The sequence below is a fragment of the Anser cygnoides genome, chromosome 19 (genome assembly GCF_040182565.1).
Source record: "Anser cygnoides isolate HZ-2024a breed goose chromosome 19, Taihu_goose_T2T_genome, whole genome shotgun sequence".
Classification (NCBI taxonomy): Eukaryota; Metazoa; Chordata; class Aves; order Anseriformes; family Anatidae; genus Anser; species Anser cygnoides.
The window spans coordinates 6,582,653-6,601,572 of NC_089891.1; the positions used below are offsets into that span (position 1 = coordinate 6,582,653).

The 18,920-nt window shown below is 40.2% G+C and overlaps 1 protein-coding gene across 5 annotated transcripts in view; it reads left to right on the forward strand.

Moving 5' to 3' along the window:
- The window catches only part of ABCC3 (ATP binding cassette subfamily C member 3), a 48,452-nt gene extending 29,985 nt beyond the window's left edge, over positions 1 to 18,467 (forward strand). For 2 of the 5 annotated variants that reach the window (XM_048064326.2, XM_066980271.1), the window contains 19 exons: positions 1,098 to 1,244; positions 1,657 to 1,744; positions 2,771 to 2,837; positions 4,505 to 4,631; positions 4,976 to 5,152; positions 5,989 to 6,156; positions 6,898 to 7,081; positions 8,025 to 8,130; positions 8,699 to 8,852; positions 10,163 to 10,370; positions 10,935 to 11,245; positions 12,006 to 12,205; positions 12,308 to 12,434; positions 13,174 to 13,275; positions 14,379 to 14,525; positions 15,518 to 15,676; positions 16,028 to 16,194; positions 17,195 to 17,389; positions 18,045 to 18,467. In XM_048064326.2, coding sequence (XP_047920283.2) covers positions 1,098 to 1,244; positions 1,657 to 1,744; positions 2,771 to 2,837; positions 4,505 to 4,631; positions 4,976 to 5,152; positions 5,989 to 6,156; positions 6,898 to 7,081; positions 8,025 to 8,130; positions 8,699 to 8,852; positions 10,163 to 10,370; positions 10,935 to 11,245; positions 12,006 to 12,205; positions 12,308 to 12,434; positions 13,174 to 13,275; positions 14,379 to 14,525; positions 15,518 to 15,676; positions 16,028 to 16,194; positions 17,195 to 17,389; positions 18,045 to 18,153 — 2,943 coding nt within the window. In that variant the 3' untranslated portion in view covers positions 18,154 to 18,467. The other 3 variants (XM_066980270.1, XM_066980272.1, XM_066980273.1) reach the window with 3 other exon arrangements.
- The last annotated feature ends 453 nt before the right edge of the window (positions 18,468 to 18,920 follow it).

Genomic DNA, 18,920 nt, shown 5'->3' on the forward strand with positions numbered 1-18,920 from the left:
AATAAAAATTATTCATGTGCTTTGAAGCAAGGTTTCTATTTATCTAGAGCCCATTTGTTAATCAGTATCAAAGTATTTATTGGTAAAGCCTGCCAGTGGAAGCTGAGAATAGCTGTCTCAGGAGAATTTCCAACCACTTCAAAGTATTTCCCACAACAAATTGAAACTAGAATTTGAAACATCTGAGATACCTGTGTATAAAACTCCTCACCAAAAAGCTTTGAGTCAGTCGAGTCAGTGTCTTACGCTTTCATTTTTGCCTTTCCTCATACAGTGCTCTGTTTGTTTTAGTGGGAGAAGGAGCTGTTAAATTATGCTGCTACCTTAGGAAAAAAAAAAGTTTTAATGTAAAAATATAAAGCCTGGATGTCACATTGTCAATTCTGAAATGATTTTTTTTCCTTAATTTTTTTTTATTTTGCACCACGATCCCTTTTGCATGAAGAGTTTTGGTTTGCATGCATAAAAACATTTAGATAAGTGCTTTGTCAAAAATGTTCTTAGCCAACAGTTCTTGAGATCAAAGGCCCAAGCCTGTAAAAATGTTCTAACGGCCTCCAGATCATGCCTCTTTCATGTTTCCTTCAAGTTGGGTTCAGTGCACATTCCTCTGCCTGCTCACTGCTGGTGTACTGCACAGGGAGGTACCTTTGCAATGCATGGTCCCTGCCATACAGCGAGCCAGCAAATAACTTGGCTGTTACTGCCTTTCTTATTGATCAGTAAATTTTGTTTGCTTAGCCTGCAGTTTACAATGGGTAAATTTGATTAGGTGGAGCTGGAAACGAAGCCAAACCACAGCTAGATAAACACTTATTTGAATTTACCAGAGTTCTGTAGTTCACCACCTAAAGCTTCTAGTTCAACTAAATGTAGCCATTAGTAATCTGACGGTTACTTTATTCTGCATGCCTTTTTTTGTTGGTAACAAGTATCAACTTATTCATATGACAAGCATGTTGAAAAAGTCAAATATGGAGAATTTTCCTGATATTGTTGTTGATGCATTTATTTCTAATATGCTTCGGGCTTGACCGCTTTTTAAAATGTCAAAATGTTACACACATCTCACAGTAAACTCACCTTCTGGCTTTCAGGTAGCATTGACAACATTTGCTGTATATGTCTCAGTGGATGAGAATAATATCCTGGATGCAGAAAAGGCTTTTGTCTCCCTCTCCTTGTTTAATATCCTGAAGTTTCCCCTCAATATGCTCCCACAAGTCATTAGCAACATTGCACAGGTAAGGAAGGTCTGGTGCATAAGTCGTTTCAAATACAAAAAGAACACCAGATAGCTCTGATTTCTGGAAAGCAGAGATGCCGTGTATCTGCCTGTTAGCTAGTTTTCTTTCTAATATCCTTTCATTAGTGCCGCCGTGTATCAGAAAGCTAGACATCTGAGTAAGCTTGTGTGCGTGGCATTTCACATATGTGAATTTTGCTTCACTCAGATGAATGTAGCTTCGTCTAATAAAGTTCACAGTTAAAAACATGAATTTCAGTGTAAGACTGCTTGCAGGGAAAGAATGAGTCACTGTTCAGGAAGCCCATGGGGTGAAAGCTTAAGCCATTCTGCATGCTTATCTTTTCTGTAGTAAGAGCATTAAGTCCCCATTAAAAGAATGACAAAATAATGCTGCTTTCTTTTCTTAGACAAGTGTTTCCCTAAAAAGAATACAGCAGTTCCTGAGTCATGATGAGCTTGATCCAAATTGTGTGGAAACAAAAGTGATTGCACCAGGTAAAGAGATCAGTATTTTTCTAAACTATGCTAATACAACAAGCATCTTGTATTTGTTTTGGACTGGCTGAGTTAGCAAAAAAGCAAAAAGCAAACGACAACAATATTACTTTTTTTTTTTTAATTTCTTCTCTGAAGAGTGTGTGTTTTGTCATTTAGACTATGTGGAAACTACAAAAGTATCTGGCTATATTTTTGAGCTTTGCACTGCATTGTTGGGCCTGAGTTTGCATCTACAATATAATGGTTGCTAACGGCACTGAATAATGAAGTACATCCACTGACTAGGGTCAACAAGACCTTCTCATACCTTTCACACTGCACACATGCTCAGGAATATTATAAACAGGAGTTTTGTTTTATTCTATTGCAAACACAGTATTCCCAAAAGAATGAGCAAACCACTGAAAAGCTGTGTTTTCTCCTGTAATGGACTTTGGCGATGCTGTGGTTTGAAACCTCTCTTGTGTGTGATGCAGTGGAGGAGGAGAAGGAGGAGGGATGGCTGTGTAGCTGTCATGTGCTTATTGTTATACACCGCTCCAACAGGAGGTGAAGAAAGCCTGCAGATCTGTGACTTGTTATTGTGGCAAGCAAAAAGCTGTGCAGAGGCAAATTTAATCTGAATCATCAAAGTCAACAGCATGCTGTTGGTCTCCTACTGACTTGAAAGTGGTTTCTCAAGTAAAGTTGTGCTAATGATTGCACACGGATTCTGAGAACTACTCTGAGCAGCAAATGTTGGGACCAGCCTCACCTGGACAGAGTGAAGCAGGACTTTTCTGCTCCATAGGTCTGTAAGCTCACTGTCTATAGCTTAAGCTGCAACCAGTTATTTTCACCCTGATGAACATTCCCATCTCGTGACCCAGTGCAATCACAAGACTCTGCTTCCCATACCAATAGAAAAGGGAACTGCAGCGTACATGAAACCTGTAAAGGTTCCTTTGTGTGCAAGTCTCTCAGTCACACTATTCTGTGTAACAGTTTTCCTGCCTTCTCTGTTGTTGCATTTTTGTCATGCAGGCTACACCATCAGTGTTAAAAATGCAACGTTCAGCTGGGGAAAGGACCTTAAGCCGTCTTTGAAAGAGTAAGATTTCTTTATGCAACTGCAATACATCTACTTGCTTCCCTTTTTTCTGGCTCTTGGAAGGTCTGTTTGAAAAATGTCTGCTAATATCTGCAGGCTTATTTCTGGGAAAGGTTGTTACCACATGCCCCGTAGTCCATCTCGTCTGACTTTAAAACATCTAGCTAATACTCATGCCTCATAGTATTCAGACATTATAGAACAGTGCTGTAAAGCTTTAACTCCACAGCAGCCAGCCTAGACTAGTTATCTATTAAGGACAGAAAGGCTAGGTAAATTTCTTAAATAGTTTTTTTTTTTTTTTTTTAACTGAGGCAGTGGACAAATTAAATTGATCTGATGGCTTATGAAGGCAGTTCCGATGTCTGGGTTTGGGTTTAATTCTAGCTCATGGGCATGTGAACAGTAGTCTCTTCTTTTAAGGTTCTTGTAGCAGGTGCATCCCTGTGGCTATACATATGCCATTTCCAGACTATGGAGGTGTACGTTTTACTCTTTTGCCTATTTGTATGAATACAAACAAAATTTGCCTGGAAGCATATACTTCCCTATGTTATGCTTTGTTGTCAGATCAAAATCACAGAAACCTGATAAGTGTCCATAGACTTCTCAGTCCGAGGAGTTCGTGATGCTGTGCTGAGTTTATTACATTAACAGGCTAACATGGATAACCTGCCAGCAAGAGGCTTAGAGTTCAAAGGAGCTGCTTTGGTTCAGGCAACCAAATCTGCAGCCAGGTTGACTTCAGTGTTCTGGGTTTTGTGTCAGAAAGAACCATGCGTCTCCAGCACAAATTGCTAGCTACCTGGGCCTAAAAATTAATTGGTGACTTCCTAAAATAGCAGTAAGGCAAAACTCAGCTAGAGGGAAAGAATAATGGGAAGAAGAAAAAAAAAAAAAAAGTAATGTTTTTGAGTTTTCTTGCTTTGATGTTTTTATTAAAAACAAAACATTCTTGCAGTGTGCAAAATATCAACTACCTCTTGGGGAAGAATTGCAAAAGCATTAAAGCCCTAGTTCTGCATCAGGATCTTTGCAAACAGAAGTTCGGGTTGATTTTGTTAGTGAAAGACACTGTGAAGAGACTGTCCATCAGTCATTTCCACATCACCTTCAGAACTGGGACCCAAAGCAGTACCTTTTAGGACATCATGGGAAAAACAGTAAAGGATTTTTTTTACTGGGAAAGATTAATTTGTCTTTTGTAATTGTGAACCCTGTTTATTAGCACTAGGAATATTTTATTGGACATTTTTAGGTGTGATGTATTCACTCACTGCTTCAGTACAGTTGCTCCTGGTTTTTAAAATCAAACCCAAAATATTTCTGGAAGATTGCTTTCAAAAGGCTTATTAGCCCTGTTTGACTTGCTGATGGACTGACGTGACACAGCAAAGGGTTTCAGAAGGCTTGTTACCAATCCCACTGATTTACAACCAAGAAAATGGATTAATGTTGGGTTTCCACTTACTCCTACAGTTCTGCTTACAGTTGACTGTACATGAGAAAGAGAGGAGAAAACCAAGAGGTGACCAAGCTATGCTTACTATACCCAGTCAGGCTGAGGTCAGGCTGATTTGTCACTGTGTATTTTAGCCCATTTAAAAGACCTCTAATGTCTTTAGTAAACTAATATTTAATTAATTTCCAGCCTGTTTCCTCCACAGTATAAATCTGTTGGTCCCCAATGGTGCTTTGGTTGCTATTGTTGGCCATGTTGGCTGTGGGAAGTCTTCTCTGGTGTCTGCACTCCTGGGTGAAATGGAAAAGCTGGAAGGAGAAGTGGCTGTGAAGGTTGGTATTGTTTCTAATGCCATTTAACAATGGTATAGAAATGTGCTTCTTACGCCTACTGTTGCTTGCAGTGCACATCAGGTTGGAGATGGAGTTGTTTGCTCCTGTGCCAGCTTGTCTGTGTGTTTATTTGGGTTTTGTCCACACCTGTTTACTTGTGTTTTACATGAAATTACTTTCTTGATTCAATCAATTGTGGATCAGCAATTAGTACACATATATGTATAATTTGAATACGTATCAAACAGGATCCATATATGTGTGCTGAAGATCTTAATCAGAGTTGTGAGCGTGAATCGATGCTTATTATAAGTTGGAGTTTCCTTTCTCCTATCTTGTTCTAGGGTTCTGTCGCTTATGTGCCTCAACAAGCCTGGATCCAGAATGCCACACTGAAAGATAATATTTTGTTTGGCCAAGCTCCTAATGAACAAAAATACCAAAATGTCCTGGAGGCCTGTGCTTTAAAAACTGACCTGGAAGTGCTGCCAGGAGGAGATCAGACTGAGATAGGAGAGAAGGTAATTTTTTTCAAGTCAGACCTGCTTGATGATTCCTCGTCTGTCGAGCTAAAGAGAACACTGTAGAGTCAGCACTTGATTTGGTTTGATCTTTACGACAGCATCCCTATTACAATCAGCGCTGAAACATGCAGGCAGTTCTCTGGAAGACAGTTGGACTTAAACATGTTCCTAACTTTAAGTGTTTGTACTGTATCACATAATTGCACGTCTAGCCCTGGTGGATCAGAGCATCTCCATTTGTAGTCCAACTGTAAGCATGCATCTGGCCAGAATACTTGAGGTCCTTCCTATTCCTGTGTGGATAAAAAGGGAGGGAACATATGGTGTGCTTCAAGTAAAAAAAGTAATATGATCATCCCTTAACATCTCCTTTTAATGAGAAACTTTTACGTCAGTGATTGCCAACAAAGCCTTCTTTCATAGGCCACTAAATTTGAGATGGATTTCATGAAGTTGGGTGAATGTATGGATTTATATGTAAGATGAGAGACGTGGAAGATGTTCCAGGTGCTGCAGCCCTGCTTTGAGTGTTTTCATTTTATGTCCTTGTTGACAGTCTTCCTTTTCATTGTTTTGAGTTTTAACAGCTCCCTTTAGGAGCTTATTAAGTGAGAGGCTTATTCTGTCTGCAGATTGCTGGGTGAGTGGAAGTTTGGCAGCGAACAGATTTAGAGGCGTTCTGTTCCTTTCCCTGGCTCTGAGTGCGTTATTCTCTTCAGCATCTCATGTTTCATTTAGCATCCATGTGTCTGGTGGTATATGAGCCATAAAAAAATCATAGCTGTTATTTGAACTCAGTTGTGTGATACATTTTGCTCTCTCCTTCCCTTCAGGGCATCAACCTCTCTGGTGGCCAGAGGCAGCGAGTGAGCCTTGCTCGCGCTGTGTTCAGTAACTCGGACGTTTACCTGTTAGATGATCCTCTTTCTGCTGTGGACTCGCATGTTGCAAAGCACATCTTTGACAAAGTTATTGGTCCAGATGGGGTACTTAAAGGAAAAGTAAGCTGACATTTAGATTCTCTTACAAATGCACATAAGCTCTGAAACACTAATGGGTAACAGGAAAGTTGTTTCACCACCGAGGCTTTAGTGCTGAATCATTCCTGAAATTCTGTGTTTAATTGGCAATGCAGACACCTTTTCTCCACAGCACAGATTCTGCGGTGAGCTGCTATTTAGGTATGTACAAAAGTGATGTGATCTAGTCAGAACATGTAGAGGCAAAAACCTGTTCTGTCTTTTTAAAAACCCAACTATTTGAGATGTCCAAAACCAAGGCATTTGTGGGAACTTGTAAAGGTTGTCAGTTTAGTATTGCTTGTTACTCAGAGGTGGCACAGTGAGGAAGCTGCAACAGCTTACTAATTTTACAGAAGTCTTTGGCAGTATGCAACCAAATTACAACCTCTCTGCTTCCTCTTCTACTCCTGCTACAATCTTCTCAGACTGCCTCAGTGCTTAAAAGGGAAAGAGGGGAGTGATGACTCAGTTGTTTTACTTCCCTTTGTGGCTATATCAGCAGGTAGTAGGAAGCATAGTAAGTTCATGTAGATTTTTTGAAGCTAATTTGACTAACAAGGGCAGGGTATTTCTCTTGGCATTTCACCTAAAGATAATTCACTCCCCGTCTCAAAAATGCAGTATTATTTGACTTGTTGGATAGCATTAGTGCACTGCAGCATTTAGTCTCAACAATGACAACTGAGAGATGTGGGTTTTTTTCTCTTTTTCCCTATCCAGACCCGTATTTTGGTGACCCATGGCATTGGTTTCCTGCCTCAGGTAGACCATATAATTGTCCTGGTAGACGGCAAAATCTCCGAAATGGGATCTTACCAAGACCTTCTGAAACAAAACAAGGCTTTTGCAGAATTCCTTCGAAATTATGCACTTGATGAAGACATCGAAGAGGATGAACTAACAAGTACAGTACTGCTTTTTCTTAAAATATGTCTTTCTCTGTCAACCAGATTACAGGCACTTTCTCCGTATACTGTCCACTGCTCCTTCATGACATCCTGACATTTGTCTTTCTGCACTACCATAAAAAATGCTATCTTTGACCAGTTCTGTTTTATTGATAAATGTTTTCCCAAAGAAATTTAGTTCAAAAATTTCATTTGATTTGTCCTAGAAAAAGCGATTCTTGTGTTTGAAATTATTTCAAAGTTGAGAATTTCTTTTACAATTGGCAAGGTTGAGCTCAGCAGGAAAATGGAATAGGAAAGAACAAACTGGGGTCTGCTATCATAAGGGCTACACAGAATTTGGTTTTCTTCCTTTGTTCACATGTTGTTCTTCAGTTTGTTTGTGTTTTTTTTTCACACAAGTTAAATGATATTTTAATCTTGGGTTACCTTTAAGCTTGGTTTTATGCTGATAAAATCTTGCAAGATTAAAGCATTTAGGTAAAAGTTTCCTTTGTGTGGCAGTGTTCTCAAGCTCTTTGATTGCAGTGCTGTGCTCTCACCAGACAGGCAGAAAGGAACATGCATGGCATCTTTCAGCAATAGCAGAGGCTTGCAGTAGTTCCTGACATGAGACACCATCCCAAGATCATGCCTAGAGCATGTTCTATATGTAAATTTAGCTAGAACTAACTATATCACTTAGCATTTTGGATGCATGATGGCAATGAGATGTAAATGCATTTGGTCACCAATCTGCCTCAGAAGACCTCTGCAATTTAGTAAAGTGATGCACCGAAGGGATGTGACTACTGCCATTGGGGGTGATTAATGATGGGATTATATACTATGATTTTCCTGCTATGATATTGATTTTCATTACTCTTGCTTTGCCTGGCCACTTGTTTCTCTGCTTTATGCTTTACTCAACAGAATCTGAGATGTAATCTTGTCTTGCAGTGGTGGAAGAGGAAGAGGTCCTGCTAGCTGAAGACACCCTCAGCATCCACACTGATCTGGCAGATAACGAACCTGTGACGAACGAGGCCCGCAAACAGTTCCTTAGGTAAACGTGAAGTCCTCTTTTGTTTATAATCTGTGTCTGGGGTAAAACACATCTGAAAGATGTTAATCAAATACTGTCTCATGGTCTATGATTTAGTTTCCTCTGAAAAATAAATTGTTATAGAGTCATTTTGAAAGTAAATGTGAAAGAACATGCAAAAAGAAGATCAAACAGCTGTTCCTGCAATCTTCTTTTTAATCCAAATTGAACCAACTTCTTAAAGCAACTTTTTTCATAACCATACCCTTGGAACACTCTCCAGTTACTGTTGATGTGAAAACGGAGAAGCTCGGGGGCTAGCTTTGAAAAGCCTGTATTGCAATGAGGACTGCCCTGTATCAAAGTGTCCAGCCCTTGCCACAGCCTTTGTTAGGAACTATAGTTCTGGCATTACTGAACATCACTTTACATCCATGGGGATCCTACGTACATCCATATCTGCAAGTGAGGCTGGCATGGGAACAGAGCAAAAGAGCTGGGATGAAGTCCAGTCTGCTGCATCCTATTCTTGCTTTAGCACAGCCACAATATGCCCTTTTTCTCCTAATGACTCTATTGTTTTGACTAGGCAACTTAGTGTAATATCTTCTGAGGGAGGAGAATGTCCCAACAAAATGTCAACGAAACGGAGAGTCTATGAAAAGAAGCCAGCTGAGCCTCCTCTGCCAAGAAAAAATCCTAACGAGAAACTTATTCAGGCAGAAACCACTGAAACGGGAACGGTATAGTGTGATATTCTCCCTTCCTTTTTCTTCATTTTTCCTGCTTGAAAAAATATCATTTTTATTTTTACATTTGATCCAGTTCTGTTAAATGCATTGTATAAATTATGACAGCACGTTTTAGGAATTAATCTGGTGGCCACTGATCCTTCAAATTTGGGCTTTTGGCAGGGAATTCTGCACCTGGCAAAGACTATGTAGTTAGGGAAGAAAAGAATCCCTTCCAGCTCCTGCCACAGTCACCTGATACCGCATAGCACTGCACTCTGTCAGCTCTGTCTTTGCGTTGCAGAGCTTTCAGCACTGTTAGTCTTTAAACCCTTTGGCTGCTGTGCAAGTCCAGCTGCAGCACTAGATATTTGATGACCTGCAGCAGTGGGTTCTACAAGCCAGCTGCCTGCTGCGTGCCAGTGGATCTGTTCTGTCTAAACGATACCTTCCACATCATCTTCAAGAGCAGTTTATGCTCATGGGTACAAAAGGGGCTGCACTCTCTGCGAGCAGGGCCAGGGAGTAAAATAGGAATAGAGAAAAAAAGAGGGGAAAAGGGAAAAAGAAAAGATAGGAATAAAGACATAAAATCCAGGGACAGCAAAGGGGATGGAAAAGGAACAGGGTGATCTTGTCAAAGAAAGCCTCTTCCTACCACTTCAGAAGGTGTCCTACCACTCAACATGTCCTGTTTACTGTCTGATGTACATGCTTCGTAGCACAGACATTTAATTGACTGTTTCTGTGAATTGTTTTAGCTGTTAAAGTCCCTAATCAGCAACACTTGTTCTCTAAATTGTTCTTCCTTATGCCTTTTTAGAGACTGTTGTGTCCCGAGCCTCTGTCTTTTTTGCCTCTCTGCCTTTTTTTGCATTACCTTAGAACTTACTGTGAAGACACTTGAATGGAGGCCTAAAAAAGAACCTGGATAGGCCCTTTAAGTAGTCCTGAGCTGGATATGCCTGGCAAGTTGCTGCTTTTGCCTGAAAGGCTTGGTTGCTGTTCCTGTTACCCATCCTTTGCAGCTGTTTGATAAACCTCTTCCCAGCCTGTCTTGCAGTCTTAAAAACTAAAACCCCACAAAACTAGTACAATACAGTTCATCAAAATGGAGGAGAAGAATATTTCAGATAAGCTTCTGACTTGTTTAGAAAGTTACCGCCCTGACATGGAGCTCAGACAGGTGAACTCTTCTCTGCAGTCTGTTAGATTTTGGGCAGTTCTGAACTTAGTAGTTCCTCTGCTGAAGGATTCTTTTTTCTGTCTAAACTTCTGATTCTGTAAGTTGTACAAACCAGCTTTGGTGTGTGATTTTGCAGGTAAAGCTAACAGTGTTCTGGCAATACATGAAGGCTGTCAGCCCTGTCATCTCTTTAGCTATATGTTTCCTGTACTGCTGTCAAAATGCTGCTTCTATTGGGGCCAATGTGTGGCTCAGTGACTGGACCAACGAGCCAGTGATAAATGGGACTCAGCACAACACATCCATGCGAATCGGAGTCTATGCTGCCTTGGGCCTCTTGCAAGGTGAGACCAGATAAAAATCATGTCTTAGTATTTATCAAAGAGGAATTAGATGGGAAAGCCACTATATTAGTTGCTGGTGGCCCAAAATTGCCATCAAAATGCTATCCTAAACAAGGGAAGTAAAGAAAGCTAGAGCCAACAAAATCTGAGCTCAGTCCCCCACTTTTAATTGTGCTGTGAAGCCTTTGGAGGGGTTTGAATGGGTGACATGGAAGCCTGGGAGGGAGAAATTGGAGTGAGACCATGAAAACTCAGGTGCAGAAAAGACAGAGGTTGGGATGAAGTTGCAGCATTAGGTCTTCATGGAGGCTTGCAGAAAGCAGAGGGAAGATAGTTGTGCATCTGTCCTGTGTGGACAGCACGGTGAAATCCACAGGACGTATTCCTGTGTGTTAGGCAGCAGTGACCACAATGCCATGGTGCTGATGTGCGTGGTAAGAGGGAGGTGGACAGGGAAATAGTAAAGCAAAAAGGCTTCTAGCACAACAGGAGCTGCTTGAGGGTCAAAGAGCTGCAAATCGGTAACATCACGCTTGCTGGTTAACACATCTCTTTACTTGGAAGGCCTCATAGTGCTTGTCTCCTCTTTCACCCTGGCAATGGGAGGCATTAACGCAGCCCGGACGCTTCACGCGGCTCTGCTGGAGAACAAATTTCGCACACCACAGTCCTTCTATGACACCACTCCAACTGGCCGAATCATCAACCGCTTTTCAAAGGACATCTATGTAATCGATGAAGTCATCCCACCAACCATCTTGATGTTCCTTGGAACGTTCTTCACCTCTTTATCGACAATGATTGTGATTATAGCAAGTACTCCGCTCTTTGCTGTGGTTATAGTTCCACTTGCAATTCTGTACTTCTTTGTTCAGGTAATTGGAAAGATATCTCACTACCATTGTAATGGCTGTTATTGCATTATTTATTTTTTTTTTATGGGGTGTTTTTGGTGTTGTTTTTTTTAAGAAAAACAAATCAAAAAAAATTGCAGTATCTGAAGTAACCATGTTTATGTAGACAAAACATTATTTACTTCTCCCAGTAAAGGAAGTGTCTCCTGTGGGACATGGTCATAAAATAAATTGGCATAACTTTTTTGCTTTTAAGTAATAACAAGTAAGCCTACTGCTAGAGATAGAACTGCAGTGCATTTTAATATATTGAAATGTGCATGTATTTGACATACTGACAAGTTGTTAAGGTGGAGAGGATTTAAAATGCTGAAAATAGCATCGATTTTATTGACTTCTGAGCAAAAATGAAGCATATGTTTGTATGTAGAGACCTGATAATGGAGGTACAAATTCATGCTCATTTTCTTGGAAAATGAGGCTCCTACAAATGCATTCATTTTGTTAGGCTATGTTACCTGAATTTAAAGTGACATAGATAAATTCATCTTAGAGTATGTAGAAATGGCAGTCACCCAAAACTCTAGTTTGGAATGAAACAAAGGTAACTTTACTTGAAATACTTCGCAATTATAGGGAATATTTTTAAGGGTTTAAGTGCATCATTAAAAATCTCCTTTAAATCCTTAACCTAATAATCCCTTAACCTAATAATCATTTTGCTGATAATTAAAAGAGTAAGTATTTCATGTACCCTTCAACTTTGTCCAAAAAATGGCAGCGATTCTATGTAGCTACCTCCCGTCAGCTGAAGCGTCTGGAGTCTGTGAGCAGATCTCCCATCTACTCACACTTCTCAGAAACAATATCAGGAGCCAGCGTCATCAGAGCCTACAGGAGAGAGAAATCCTTTGTAGACATCAGTGATCTGAAGGTGGATGAAAATCAGAAGAGTTACTATCCTGGCATTGCATCAAACAGGTAAAAAGGAATATAACTTCTTGTTTCTGCTTAGTTCTTTGTGTTTGCACAACAGGTCCAAGCAAGCATTTACCTCTCTTCTTATGTCTGCCTATTGACCAGGTGGCTGGGCATTCGAGTTGAGTTTGTGGGGAACTGTATTGTCCTTTTTGCTGCCCTCTTTGCTGTGATTGGTAAAAACAGCCTGAATGCTGGCTTGGTAGGACTTTCAGTATCTTATGCACTACAGGTATGTGTTCTAGCTCTCTGTTGATAAATTAGCAGTACTTAAGTACTTGTCAAAGTTGGAGTTAATAAGGAAATAATAAAAACGAGTTGTGGAATATCTGGAAACAGCAGAGATTTACACTGAATGCTGACAGGCCATCAGCAAGTCCACATGCAGTTCAGGGCACTTTGGGAGCACTGAGGGTGTGCTGCACCCCTGTATCTCCAGTGGCAGCGTGCAAGCAGCCCAAGAATGTCAGGTGCACCTGCCAACAGCAGCTCATTTGAGCAGCATGGGCTTGATGTGTCCCAAGTTTTGCCTGCTACATAGAACATCTGCATGTCTGGGTAATCACAGGGAGATCAATAGAATTCGTAAATAGCAAGATAAACTATACTCACCCAAGCTATGAACAGTTGAGCAGATTTAATGGTTTCGCTCTTGTCAGAAGCTTTTTAGATACAATGAGTGTGCAGGACTGCTGTTAGCAGTTTTCAGGTGAGACGCATGACTTTGGGGAATGACTTGAAACCAACTTTTTTGTGGGGCAGTTATTAAAGCACCATGGGAAACATGTCCTTCATCACATGAACACCTGGTTATCTGTGGACATCTTGTCCCAGTATCTGTATTAATGTCGATGCAAAGGTAATTACTCCATTTGTATTATCAGTGTGAATTCATGTCTTAACAGTATCCACTTTTGTTAAATCTGTTGTTGTTCCTCTGTGGGCAATATTTTGTTCCTTGTCTTCACCAGGTGACCTTGTCTCTGAATTGGATGGTCCGAATGACTTCTGATCTTGAAACTAACATTGTGGCTGTTGAAAGAATAAAAGAGTATTCAGAAACTGAAACAGAGGTCAGCTACTGAGAGTCAAGCACGTTCACTAACAAGCATGGCAAAATTTTAACACACAATGTTTACCTGGTCTTTCTTTAGACTCTTGAGAGAGAATTCCTGCTCTGAGAGTATTACCATTTAACCTGAACAAATGTCACACTCTGAACTGTAATTTATGCTACCCCAGCTCCGAATTATTACTGCTATCATGCAGTCTGTGCTTAGCATCTCATTTTCTGCTAGTGTGAGTGGCTATAGCATAACAGATATGATTTTCACCATCAGAATATTGCTCCCATTGGGTTTGAAGTGTTTGATGCGTAGTCCTACCTGCGTAGATGGTGCTATGATCCTGCCTCTGAGCACAGCTGCACTACAATTATCAGTCTACGCACATGTTTTCAAAAGTATTTATATTTAATCAGCTTAATCAGACCTCCTCTCCCTTGAGAGAAGAACATCTCCAGGAACACTGCACTGCCTAATCCAGAAAAAATCATTCGATCATTTTCTTTTGTTGCCAAATACTTTTAAAGGTAGCAGATGGAGCTATGCTGGGAAATCTGCTGCTCTGTGGACATGGTGGGTTTTGTTAGCCCCGTGTATACGAGAAACTAAGAATTAGGAAATGGATGGTGTGAGGAGAGCTGCAGTGTACATTTCTGGAGATAAAGTATTTGATATGGAAGAAAAAAAAAAAAGAAGGTAGACAAGATGTGTGATGTATATTATAAGCCAGAGCTTGAGCTGGCATGGAACAGATAGTGTTCAGCTAAAGCACTTGTCTAATGGAAGCTTGTTTTCTATCCAGGATCCTGTTCTCTTTTCTGGAACACTGAGGATGAACCTGGATCCATTTAATAAGTGAAGTTAATGGGAAAAATGTTAATTTATATCAGTTGAGGATTTGACTTCATATGCTCAGATATATTTTTTCTTGTAAACTTCACAACAATGACCAAAATGGGTGGATGCTTAAGAAACTATTTTTAATTTGTAACTAGAAATTCAATTTATCATTTATATTTCTAGTAACCCATAAATGCTAATGTTTGTATCTGAGTTTGAATTATTAATTTTTTAAACCTGTATGAGGCATTTCTAATTTCTGTGTCCTTCAGGCTCCCTGGGTAATTGAGGATAAGAGTCCCCCAGAAGACTGGCCATCCAAGGGCGAGCTGGAATTTGTGAATTATTCAGTGAGGTACAGGAAGGGCCTGGACCTAGTGCTGAAGGATCTAAACCTCCAAGTGCACGGTGGAGAGAAGGTGAATAACCAGCTGTATGTCTCTGTTGTAACTTTGCTTTGGGCCTTCAGTGACAACCATGGATAAAGGACAAGAGCTATGCGCACAGTTGCCTCAGTAGTGCAGACTACATAAGCTGGCCAGCAGTAACGACTGTGGCAGCAGCCTCCAGGCAGGAAGCAACAGAACCGACTGCGTGGGTCTTTCTGGACTTTAAAAGTTAGGCTGGCATCGAGTTACCGCGTAGGAGGCACCAGTGATTGCAAGTGACAGAATTTCAGTGACAAAAATGCTTCTCTGAGGAGATGTAGATGGGAGAAGGAATTCCAGCTTTTTCCACAATCTGGCTTTGCCTGTGAAATTTTTGGCATGGAAGGAAATGACATTCTTTGCTTTCTTTTCCCAATCGGGAAATTGTCTTTGTTCTGGGAGATTCTCTTCATGCTTCAATTGAAAGTGCTGGGCTTTGTGTGCTGTTAACAGAACAACTAGCATGGGAAAGTCCTCCAGTCAATAGGCTATTAATAGAAGAGGGCATTATCACAGAATCACAGAATGGTTGAGGTTGGAAAGGACCTCTGGATGTCATCTGGTTCAACCCTCTGCTCAAGCAGTGCCACACATTATTATCCTTATACTAAGCAGACAGGATGACAGTTGCCTTCTGGAATTCAGATATGTGTGCTTATGATAAAGTCTGAATTGTAGTCTAAAAATCTATTTTTTGCTCCTTGTCTGTTATGCTAACATAGGTAATCCCTAACATGGGTACTTCAGCTAATCGCCCAAACTCATGTAGGATGATCGTAGGCCTTTGTACATAATTATGGGAATGACAACACATTCATTGTAATGTATGACACAGTTTTCTAGAGAAGGGTGATTAAGTTATTTTTTCAGATTCCTATCTGGTATAAAACCTCTTAGAGACATCTTGATGTTTTGTTTTGTTGGTGGTGGTATTTTTTGTTTTTAATTATATGCGTTGCTGTTAATCCTCTGATTTGTTGTAGATCGGGATTGTTGGCAGAACTGGAGCAGGGAAGTCCTCCATGACACTCTGTCTCTTTAGGATCCTGGAAGCTGCAAAAGGGGAAATTAAAATTGATGGTGTGAGAATTTCAGAGATCGGCCTCCATGACCTTCGATCGAGGCTAACAATTATTCCTCAGGTACAGCTTCCGTGCGTCACAATAAAGGAAGGTTATCAAACCACAAATAGTAGTAGTTAAACCACAGAGGAAAATGCTTTGTTGCATTCATAAAATGGGTTCACACCAACAAGTCATTGTATTTCCTTCTGTGGTCCTGTCCTGCCATCTCACAAGCTGATGGTGGGTGATAAAACAGAGTTTAGAGTAAAATATCTTTAGAGTCTGTGTATAACGTGATGTATTTTCATAGTGGATAGGACTGGAAGGTAGCCCACCTCCAATGCAATAGACACTTAATAACTCGTATATTAATACCTGTACTTAAAACAGCTAAAGCACTTGTCTAATGGAAGCTTGTTTTCTATCCAGGATCCTGTTCTCTTTTCTGGAACACTGAGGATGAACCTGGATCCATTTAATAAGTATTCAGATGAAGAAATATGGAAAGCTCTTGAACTGTCTCATTTGAAGAGGTTTGTCAGCAGTCAGCCATCCATGTTGGAATACGAATGCTCAGAAGGTGGAGAAAATCTTAGGTAAAGAATGTTTGGATTAGAAATATACACTGAGCTTTCATTCAGCCCTAACAGCGAGTAACACTTGAGCACAGGTTTACACTGTAGTTTGTTGTGTCCTGAAGTACTTGGCCAGCTGTTCCAAGAAAACCAGTAAGGCTCAAACATGTTGTTCTTCCGCCTCTTCCAGGAACGATCTGATTCACTTTTGCTGCTGGGAAGAATTTCTCCCAAACCAAAATCTTGTCTTATCAGTATAGAAAGAAATTTCAGGATGGCAGGGTATTATGAATAGGAGATCCCTTAACCATGGTTTGGTAGGAAGGGAAATGCCATGGTAACATGTAACTGTTGTGCTGAGTAAGAGTCCTCTGTCTGTACTGACAATTCATCAATGGTTGTTTGCTGTTATTATTTTGAAAGATCCATGAAGAAAGACATGAATGGTGTGATAAATCATGCTTGGATATGCTGTATTGGCTTCTGTGACCACAGTGTAACCAAATTGTGTGATGGACATTCAGCTCCTTCCTTGTCCCTCAGAGACACTCAAAGGCAGTGTCTGGGGAGCTATAGGGGGGGGTATTGTGAGCTGCCTAGTTATTTTCTTTGATGGTAGAAAGGACTTGCAACCTCAGAACTTTTAATTTTTTTTAAGTTTGTGTATGTCCAATGTTGTTACACCTCTGCGTGTTTCTGAAAACTCAGACAGAAGCATTATAATTATTAATTTCCCTGACTTTTGATGTAATGACTGAAAGGGGACATTTGGTGGCTCTCTAAGTACTGGGTCAGCTAGTTAACAAAGTCAGTTAATGAACAAACACGTGCTGAAAGTAGCTGAGTAATGCTGCAATGTGTATTTATTTCCTTTAGGCCTATCAGGCTGGGCTGTTAGCTAAATAATTTTTTTTCCTGTTCGGTAACTTTGATGAGTAATCTGCTCCAGAACAAGAGATTCTGAACAATGGAGAGCTAAGGAGCAGTGGGGCCTCTGTGAAAGCCTTGTCTCTGCTTGCAGTGTTGGCCAAAGGCAGCTCGTCTGTCTTGCAAGGGCACTACTTCGCAAGACAAGAATCTTGATCCTAGATGAAGCAACGGCAGCTATCGATCTGGAGACAGATGATCTTATCCAGATGACAATTAGGACTCAGTTTGAAGACTGCACGGTGCTGACAATAGCACACAGGCTGAACACAATTATGGATTACACGAGGTAAAACACTTAATGGTGCATGTGTTGGGGCTTGCCAGTGTGCCGGGTATGTGAAGCAGGGTCTGATTTGTCTCCAGATAGTCACACTGGTGCTCTTGTCAGATAGTACATAAGCAATAATGTTTAAGCCATATAATCCTAGAATATCCGGGCTTGATTTTGATACAGTTGGCATAAGTTCTATATCCATTAAGCAAAGCTGTGAAAGAGATACTACCCAGTTGCATGAGTGGCACTGTCAACAAACTTGAAGATCCATTTTTAACCAGCAGCTGCTGTAACCTTTTCACTTGCGTTGTATTAATTATTTCAAAACCTATTACTATACTTAATGAGCTTTTTCAAGTCATTCCCCAAAGCCTCGCCATGGCTTTGCAGTACTATGCTTTACAAAGCTACCAATGGAACCATATTTAGGGTTGTTTTTTTTTTTTTTTTTTTTTCTGGGAGATGGTGATTGCGCTGTACCTTTTTAAGTCAAACAACAGTTCAGGGAGAATGTCTATCATCTGTTGTGCTTCAGCGTGTGAAAATAATTGAGCAAAATAGTCAAGAGAAAGATTAGAGCAGTATTTGCTTTGCGATAGAAATGAGTATCACATTTCCTGTGAGGAATTCTGACATATCTTTTACCGCCACCTTTTGTTTTGCACAGGATTCTTGTTTTAGACAACGGAACCATAGCTGAATTTGATACACCTGCAAACCTTATAGCATCAAAGGGTATTTTCTACAGTATGGCTAAAGATGCTGGACTAGCATGAGAAGACGACCCCTTGTTGAGGGTTTTTTTTTGGTTAATTTTTTTTTTACTGACTTGCCACAAACGTGAGTTGTGAATGTACTGTAATTTACAAAAGTTTTTGTAGTAGACTTGTGATATATTAACAAAGTATTTTACAATTATAAGGACCAGAAAGTGAATTTTATATTTTTAAATATTTTCTATAAAATATTTTATTATATGCTTCTTTCCCAAAGAATGCCAAACACTCTGCCAAGACAATGTATGTATCGCAAGGCAATATGTACTGTATTCTGGTTTATAATTAGTAAATTATATTCATGGTACAAAATACACCTGTTTTGTGTCTTATGTATAAGGGTTCATTGGTTTTGAAGTGGAAAGACAGGCCCAGTGGCTCAGCTTGAAAAAACAGTGAAAGAACGTATAGTTTCTGAGTGGTTCCAACCTGCTCCTTGCAGGGGAAAAGAGATGAATGCGTCAGCTTCAAGGCTGTGAGCTATCCCAGCACCTTTGGTATCCCTACCTAGTGAAACTTGAGGATTGTAAAATTCCTTCTTCAACTTAAGGGTTATGAATAACTTGTATTTAAAACTAAAGCTACAGATATGGCTTAATGTAAATAATTGCACAATTTCTGACAGGTTAGTATAGCCCACTTCAGCCTGCAGGGGCATGATCAGCACGCAAGTATTGCTATTTTGTTCTACCTCTCCTGTATGAAGTTGCCATGAGTAAGTCTCGACTTAAGCTGAACATGCATTCTGCGTAGATGAGTATATTATT